This window comes from Xenopus laevis, chromosome 3L (assembly GCF_017654675.1).
Source record: "Xenopus laevis strain J_2021 chromosome 3L, Xenopus_laevis_v10.1, whole genome shotgun sequence".
Classification (NCBI taxonomy): domain Eukaryota; kingdom Metazoa; phylum Chordata; class Amphibia; order Anura; family Pipidae; genus Xenopus; species Xenopus laevis.
Window position 1 is genome coordinate 152,421,640 of NC_054375.1, and position 9,099 is coordinate 152,430,738.

General features: G+C 42.1%; 1 protein-coding gene across 1 annotated transcript; it reads right to left on the reverse strand.

Moving 5' to 3' along the window:
• Nucleotides 1-190: 190 nt before the first annotated feature.
• On the reverse strand, nucleotides 191-6,334 carry LOC108710379 (histidine N-acetyltransferase). Its single transcript, XM_018251517.2, has 4 exons — nucleotides 6,232-6,334; nucleotides 1,560-1,770; nucleotides 1,236-1,460; nucleotides 191-1,086 (listed from the first exon to the last, which is right to left on the reverse strand). The coding sequence occupies exons 2-4, from the start codon at nucleotides 1,737-1,739 to the stop codon at nucleotides 358-360; spliced, it is 1,134 nt and encodes a 377-aa protein (XP_018107006.1). The 5' UTR covers nucleotides 1,740-1,770; nucleotides 6,232-6,334; the 3' UTR covers nucleotides 191-357.
• Nucleotides 6,335-9,099: the final 2,765 nt, after the last annotated feature.

The following is a 9,099-nucleotide window of genomic DNA, read 5'->3' on the forward strand; positions in this document are numbered from 1 at the left end:
AAATAAGTGCATGTAATATTGATGAGGGGGCTATTCTAAGCACGTTTGCAATGTACATTCATTATTTATTTTTTTTAAAATTCCAAGATATTAAAAGATTCATGTACTGTTAATATGAATGAATTTTGTTACACCAGCGCCACCTGCTGGTCATTTCCCACCAGTCTGACCAGCAAGTAGTCAAGGAAGTTGTCAGGAGAAAGAAAGAGGCTGCTCTGATGTTCTTCTGCTTAGCAAAAAAAAATAGAAATCTTTCCTAACCAGATATACATCAGACCAGTCTGTTTTCAGCCTTTTTTTCAGAAACAGTACATGTAACCTTTAATATCTTGGAATTAAAAAAGGGAATTGTTGTACTTAGAGAAGGCTTTTAGGAATTACTGTATAACTCCCTGTCTCTAACACATGTTGTTCTGTTACTTCATAGAAAGGCTCTAACCCCTGGCAAAACTGAGTTAGTTCATCACGCAGACTCTTCTCAGCAAACAAGTAGCAAATAACAGTGGCCCCTGATGGCAACACTCGTTGCATCTCAATCAGCTGGTGTAGGACATGGGTTTGGGCAGATATAGGATCAGTTCCAAATAAATCAATCTCAAAACAGTATGTGCCATTCCCTAGAGGCACAGGGAACGGAGAGCAGCCCAAGCTAAGGAAATGAGAGGAGGTACAAGGGAGAGGGCTTGGGTGTCTAGATGAGTGGGGAAGAGGCACTGGATTGGATGCAGAAGGTTCCTGGTGTGTATTACAAGAATCACGGGTGCTGAATTTAGATATAGGTGTACCAATACAGATCTCATTGGATCTGGGGGAGATGGAGGAGGGTTGGGAATAAAACCAGACAACTCCCTGTCTCAACAACAACTCTAGGTTTGATCTGCAGGTGGAGTAAGGAATCCAACTTTGGATGAGGAGCCCCTTGGGAAGCAGCTCCTCTGTAGTATTGGGATTATCAAACAGATGTAGAACCTCAGAAGGACTCAGGGCAACAACAGGTCTTCTCCCACCCAGACTCTCCAGCCGGTGCTCCAGCAACTTTATCTTTTCCTCCATCTGGTCATGGGGAATTAGTACTGAGATAATTGCCTAAAGGGAAGAGAGAAAAAGAATACAAAGCCTAGTGGTTAATAGCGTCTTATATAGAAATGATTCAAAGATGATTGTTCTGTGAAAGGAAGACTAAAGAAATCACATTGGTCAAAAGAGAAAACTAACTGGAGTGCAGCTGAAGATACCTTAGAATGAACTTGTTGGTATTGTGTCAGTACTTTCTTTGTGGTTTCAGTTGCTTCTATAAAGAGTAATCTGTTGACCTCTGGGTAGTTGGACCGTATGATGTCTAGACAAAATTGCTGCATTACCCTGGCTATCCCGTGGCCTCTCATCCAGGGGGCAACACGAAGACAATTGGACGAAGCCGTTGTACCACCATCTATCAGCACGAACAACAAAAAGCCCACCTAAAATTATAAGGAAAACCAAGTAGCTGGTAAAATTACTCAGTTGGGTTCAAGCTTTGTCTTTGTGTGTTGCCTTCTACCTTCATCTCTTCTACTCACCACTTTTCCTTCAGCCTTGGCCACAAACATCTTCCGCTGAGGATCTGCCAACCACTCACGGTACTTGAAAGGCAGAGGATCCACTCCCCTATATATTCCCTTTGAGATGGACATTAACTCATTATAATCGCTGGCAGTGGCAGGAATGATTTGCATACCTGGAAGGGGGTTCTCAGACATGATGATACAATTTCCGTGTCACCTGTGTCAACTGAAGCAATAATAAGCCTTCACTGGGAAGTAAAGGTGCAACTACATCAGCATCTGGCACACACAACCCCACCACATTTTTGCATGGATTGACATGGTCATATTGCACATGGACTATAGTAAAACAGCTTTATCTCCTCCTGCCATTAGAAATCAAGGGTCCGCACACTGTAGATAGCAGGGTTATCTTCCCTATGGGGTGCCAGTTATTAGTCCACCTCCTACCTGAACCATATAGGTGGTTTAATAGTGTCTCCAAAAAGGTGACCAACAATATTTAATTCCTGATGACGCCCAATCATACCCCATTATGCCTAGAACATGCCCACAAGCCATGCTCACTTACAGTATATAAACCCCAACACCCTTGTTGGTCTACAAATCAGATGCCCTTGGGGCCCTCCTCTGTCATGGGACCCCTGAATGATCTCCACACTGATTGTAGCCCTGATGCAATGTACTAGTACTTAATCTAGCCCTTACCCCCATATCAGCTAGTAACCATAGGTTTCTTTTGGCTAAATCTAGAAGCAAATCTGAGGGGTCGGGGGAACCTTTGTGATTGGCACAAATAGAATGAACTCAATCCCAACAGACCCGCTGTTCATTCTTCATTTTAGGTTAAAATATATCTTTATGTCCCCAAAATGTACCAAAAAAGTGATGGGAAAACTCTTGACATAGAGTTATCTTATCCAGAAATGGAAAATCATGGTAAGTTGGGATCTATATCTCTTTTTTCTATGTCCGTTTCCAGGTCAGTGGTTGCTGGGACATAGCAATTGGGGCTAACATCCCCAATATGGGAGGGTATCAGTTTTCAAAGGATATCTGCATTAGAGAATATACCACATTACAGAAATCATGTGGACCCATGTGGTTAATTCCCCTGTTAGGGAAGTCCTGGAAGTGCTGAGTAAGTCCTGGTTCTGGTTCTGTTACCTGTGCTCTGTGTATTTACAGTTTGTGCTCCCCTAGGCACTCTGATTGATGGTGCGCCCCAAGGTTTTACATTGTTTTTAGCTATGAACCTACAGGGGTAAGCTGCAGTAGTAGGACATTTTTTGAAATAATACACAGACTGATAATTAAATGCCTTTTATGAGATCCTTTTTATTCACACAGATAACTGACTACAGCCACAAAAACTTCTGTTTGTGCACATTTGTGAGCAGAACCAGCTCTTTAATTATTAACATGTAGCTGAACACAATGACTGCAGAATTTTAATTAGCGCAAAATATATAAACCTCCTGTTAAATTGTAGTTTGCAATTTGTGTACCAATCAAGGGGCAAATTCACTATGCGCCGAAGCGTCTAACGCTAGCGTCAATTCGCTAACGTTGGGCATTTTCGTTACTTCGCAAATTCACTGGCGTAAATTCGCTAGTGTTACTTCGCACCCTTACGCCTGGCGAATTTGCGCATTTGATGTTTTGAAGGTTTCCCAGGCTTGTGTACTGATTCTACGTATTCCTCCATTGAAATTTGAATTTGGCGCCGTATGCAAATTAACGATCGCTAGTGTAACTTCGCTTCGCTTAGCGAATCAACGCTAGTGGAACTTTGCAACCTTACGCTACCCCTGAGCGCAACTTTGGATTTTAGTGAATTTGCGGAGCGCTGGCGAAACTACGCCTGGCGAAGTGCGGCGAAGTTACGCCTGGCGCAACTACGAATCTTAGTGAATGTCCCACCAAGTCTCTGGTTTCACTAGTATTAGTACATATCAGATATCAATGAATTAGAGAAGAGCCTACTAATCAAAATCAGTTGTATAGTTAGTGAAAAAGATGGTCAGACAAGTCTCTAGCTTAAATTGACTGATATTTACTAATGCCAGTACTACCCCTAGCCAATAAAATGCTTACAGAATACAGAGGAGTTAGCACTGAAACTAATTACTGGAGAAATGTCTTGAGAAGAGTCTTATCTATAGTAAAAGGACTTGGTAGTTGGCACAATGGACTCATAGTACAAATTGATTCAGGGACTGGTCCCATTGCATCTTGGAGTCAGGAAGGAATTGTTTCCCCCTCTGAGGCAAGTTGGTTTTTTTTGCCTTCCTCTGGATCAACTGGCAGTTAAGCAGGTTAGAATAGACTTAACAGGTTGAACTTGATGGAAATGTGTCTTTTTTTTCAACCTAACTTGCTATGTTACTGCTTCAGCAACAGTTAGAAGAAGCCTTTTGGCACCAGGGATGTGGTCAAAAAGCAACATATATAACCTTTACAATTGGCAAAAGCAGAGGACTTAGGAATCATAGACCACCTGTAGGGATGGGCGAATTTGACCCGTTTCGTCAAAAATTTGTCGCTGGCGAAATGACACCGACGCCCATTAAAGTCTATGGGCGTCAAAAAAAAAATTTTTTGGAGCACGACGCCATACAAGTCTATGGGCGTCATTTTTGCGGCGAAACAAGGCAAAAAAATTCACCCATCCCTAAGGTCCACCTGCTAGTATCTGAAATGTACCCTGCGCCCCACAATAAAATAAAAGGAGGGTTTGGGGGCCTAAGAATACCCCCAAAATACAACACAAATGCTGGACTCCATGAAAGTAGAATGAAAATGACTAAAGGTGGTTTAGATTCTCCATCAGATATACTGTACCCTATGTACAAATAAAGAAGGCTTTGGGTTAGCCCAACTCCCCAAAAAATATCCTGGGATGACTTAAACTCCTCCTAAGTTCCTGGGGGTGCCAAATAAGGGCTGTGATTGGCTATTTGGTAGTTCTTATGTGGACTGGCAGCCTACAAGAGACTCTGTTTGACACAACCTGTGTTTTTTATGTAACCAAAACTTGCCTCCAAGCCAGGAAATCAAAAATAAGCTCCTGCTTTGAGGCCACTGGGAGCAACATCCAAGGAGTTGGTGATTAACATGTTGCTCGCGAGCTACTGGTTGGGGATCACTGTTCTAGACTATCCCTATAATAGCCAATGTGCCACCTTGTGGAATAAACAGCAGTCACAGGGGGTTAGACACCCCCAAAAACATCAACAAGCAAACTACCCAAGATTCCCCCTTTAGCCTGTAAGAGGTAAAAAAAATCACCAGCTGCCAATTCACCCCCAAAAAAGTCCTGGGGTTTTCTGGATAAGGGGTGTTTCTGTAATTTGGATTTCTCAGTTAGAAATTAGAATTCCTTGATGCAATAGAGTCTATGAAAGATAGCAGTCCCATAATTTTGGAGCTTTTCCGATCTTAGATCCCATACCTGTATCGTAACATCACTTGTTTTTATTATTTAAATCTTGCTTTAGTTTCACAGTTTCCCATGTTTGCTATAAGTTGCACATAGACTCTTAGCAGTAACTCAGTGGGTAATACATCCTGCTGGCTGCTGCCTCTAAACACACACACTGTATTTATATAGTACAATTGCGCAGCATATCCCATGATGAATCCATGACTTTGCCATTAAAGGGATACTGTCATGCGGAAAATTTTTTTTTCCAAAATGAATCAGTTAATAGTGCTGCTCCAGTAGAATTCTGCACTGAAATCCATTTCTCAAAAGAGCAAACAGATTTTTTTATATTCAATTTTGAAATTTGACATGGGGCTAGACATTTTGTCAATTTCCCAGCTGCCCCAAGTCATGTGACTTGTGCTCTGATAAACTTCAGTCAGTCTTTACTGCTGTACTGCAAGTCGGAGTGATATCACCCCCTCACTTTCCCCCCCAGCAGCCTAACAACAGAACAATGGGAAGGTAACCAGATAACAGCTCCCTAACACAAGATAACAGCTGCCTGGTAGATCTAAGAACAACACTCAATAGTAAAATCCATGTCCCACTGAGACACATTCAGTTACATTGAGATGGAAAAACAGCAGCCTGCCAGAAAGCATTTCTCTCCTAAAGTGCAGGCACAAGTCAAATGACCAGGGGCAGCTGGGAAATTGACAATATGTCTAGCCCCGTGTCAGATTTCAAAATGGAATATAAAAAAATCTGTTTGCTCTTTTGAGAAATGGATTTCAGTGCAGAATTCTGGAGCAGCACTATTAACTGATTTGTTTTTCCCATGACAGTATCCCTTTAAGTTAGCTTTGAGTTGATTAGAAAACATCATATATTTCTTTTTTTACAATTTTGTCATTATTTGCCTTCCTCTTCTGTCTCTTTCCAGCTTCCAAATGGGGGTCACTGACCCCCACAACCAAAAATAAAAATTGCTCTGTGAAGCTTCAATTTTATTGTTATTGCTACTGTTTTTTTTTTTTTTTTACTTATCTGTCTACCCACCTGTTCATATTCCAGTCTCTTATTCAGACCACTGCCCGGATGCTCAGGTAATAAGATCCTAGCAACCATATGGTTGCTGAAATACCAAAGTAAAGAGCTGCTAAGCAGCTAAACTAAAAGCTAAATAACTGAAATAAACACCAAATTATACTCATACTACACCCTCAACTGGGGATACATGTAACAAAGAGAACCTACCTGATACTCCTAGATACTCCTTTCTTCTGCGCTGCTAAGGAAGGGAGTGGGAAGATAACCTTCATATTATCTACAGCTCAAGGCTGAAAGCCAAAAGAATCAATTTTTACCTATGACTGGTGTTTGCACAAACACTCATTCCAATTGCACCGCTCAGACAGACAACCCTCTCAATTATTTAAAGTTGCGAGAGGCTCTGGAACCCGGGGTTGCACCCAAAGCTTGAGCATTACCTCTGAGAAAGCAGATAAGAAGCAAAGGAGCTTCATTTTTGAATTTTTTAGTGCTACTCCAGCAGAATTCTGCACTGCAATCCATTTCTCAAAAGAACAAACAGATTTTTTTATATTCAATTTGGAAATCTGACATGGGGCTAGACATTTTGTCAATTTCCCAGCTGCCCCTGGTCATGTTTCCCATGAAAGTATCCCTTTAAATTACTTCAAACTTGGGAAAGACTTGTAGGGAGGCAGCTGACTCTGAACCCTTAACTCCTCCATTTAAAGTAGACAATGTATGTCCTTGTATTGGGGAGAAAAGAAGGAAGTCTCAGGCCCTAACTAAATATCCCTCACTATAGAGATGCCTTATAACCCCATTCTACCATGGTAACAATAATCCACCCCATGTTTTTCATAAACCATGACTGGATCCTAAACACCCCAATGACTTGGACCAGCTGAAACCTCTAAAACCAATAGCTGAATACCTTCATCTCCTGTCCAAAAAAAATCATGAGGCCTTTAAAGTTAGGCACAATGATGGAGGGGCAAGGACTTGCCTCCGGGCATGTTGTAAACAGGCTGGAGTACCACAAGGACAAATAATTGATATGAGTTATAACACCACAGTACCGTACTTGATCCAGAAGATAAAGCACTAATGAAGCAATGAGAGCTTGGGGGATTAAACTCCATAACAAGCCTAATATTTTTGCAAGTCCAGTTGGACTGGAGTTGGTCAGGGTCCTTCCATTGGGCGCAGTGGAATAGGGCTATACAGAGAAAGTGCTGACATGGATACATAGAAAACATTTATCTGCTCCAATGTCTGCACAAAAATTCAAAACTGGAACCATAGAGAGGTGGCCATAGACAAGTATAGCCCCTGATTTGGAGTCAGCCCATGTATGGCCACTTTTAGGGGGTTGTGGGTTGTAATGCGTCTGATGTATATGGATGAGTCAAGGTGGCCATTCACAATAAGATCCGCTCAATTGGCAATGTCACCAAACGAGCCAATCTTAACCAATATTCCCACCAAAGGCAGGAGGATATCAGGTTAATCAGATCGTTCGGACCTAGGGCCAAACAATTGAATTACAATGAAGGAAATGGGCGCAGACGGGCTGCCCTAGATCCCCAAAACAATGAAACCTACACAATCAATATCTCAATCAAAATTTTTGGCCAGATATTTATCGGGGAGACCTGTCAAAACGCCCCATACATGGGCAGATAAGATGCTGAATTGGTCTAAAGGGCCTATATTGGCAGCTTTAATCTACCTGTGTATGGCCACCCTAAGATGCACACTATTCAACACCCTGAATGACAGGAATAAGACAGAAGAAACCTTAGAATGAAGCAGTTGATATTTGTTATGGAACTGCCATCAAAAAAACTAAAAAAACTAAAGCCAATGGCTATTGTTTCTGTCGCTCTCTACATCATACTAAAAGTTCATTTAATGAGGCACTTATTGTTCTTGCTTATGTACATATAGTTTTGTTTCCGAATGAAAAGGCTTTAACACCTTGTGGAATGTATGGAGCTCATCCTTAAAGCATTCTTCAGCCATCAAGTTGCAAATCAAAACTCCCTCATTTTTAGCCGCTGTACAATTTGGATTTTTGCAGACGAGGGGTGGGCGCCAAACAAATCAAGATCAAAACAATATAGTTATGTTGAGTCATGGGATATAGAGGGGGCCGGTGCCCAAGCTCAGGAACTGACCCATTGCATTGGAGTCTTTATTATGGAGCCACACGACTTTCTGTTCAGGACAGGGTAGTCACTATAAGACAGACAGAACCAGGGCTGCGATCAGGGGAGCACAGGGGGTACTCCTGTACCAGGCCCGGGCCTAAAGCTCTTCCTGAACCGCCGAAGTCCTGGGTGTCCGAAGTCGCAAAAAGACTCCAAGTCATGAAAAGAGCCAAAATCCCGAAGCCGCGAAAAGGCCCAAAGTCACAAAACAAGCCGTAGTTGAAGTCCTGAAGCCGCAAAAAGACCTGAAGCCACAAAAGGAGCCATAATTGAAGTCCCGAAGCCACGAAAAGTCTCAAAGTCCCGAAACCAGCCGAAGTCCCGAAGCCGCGAAAAGACCCGAAGCCACAAAATGAGCCGAAGTTGAAGTCCTGTAGCGGCAAAAAGACCCAAAGTCATAAATAGAGCCAAAGTTGAAGTCCCGAAGCCACAAAAAGACCCAAAGCCACAAAACGAGCTGAAGCTGAAGTGCTGAAGCTGCAAAAAGACCCGAAGCCATGAAAATCCCGAAGCCGCAAGTTCAGTTCTACTGAACACCAATGTGTGTTTTTTTATTTATTTTAACCCCTAGCCAGCAATGTATTATTTTAAAACTTTATAGGCCCCTGCTACCAAGGTTTTTTTTTTTAACTTGTAAGGGGGGCCCTGGCACCAATGTTATTTTCCAAATAACCTTTGTGGGGGACCTTGGTACCAACTTTTTTTTTTTACACTTATGAGGGGCCCTGGCCACCAATGGTTTTTAAAAAAACTTTTATAGGGGGCCCTGGCACCACAGGTTTTTTTAACTTATGGGGGGACCTGACCATAAATGTTTTTTTATAACTTGTAGGGGGGCCTTGGCCACCAATTTTTTTAAAAAAAATTATTTTGGGGGGCC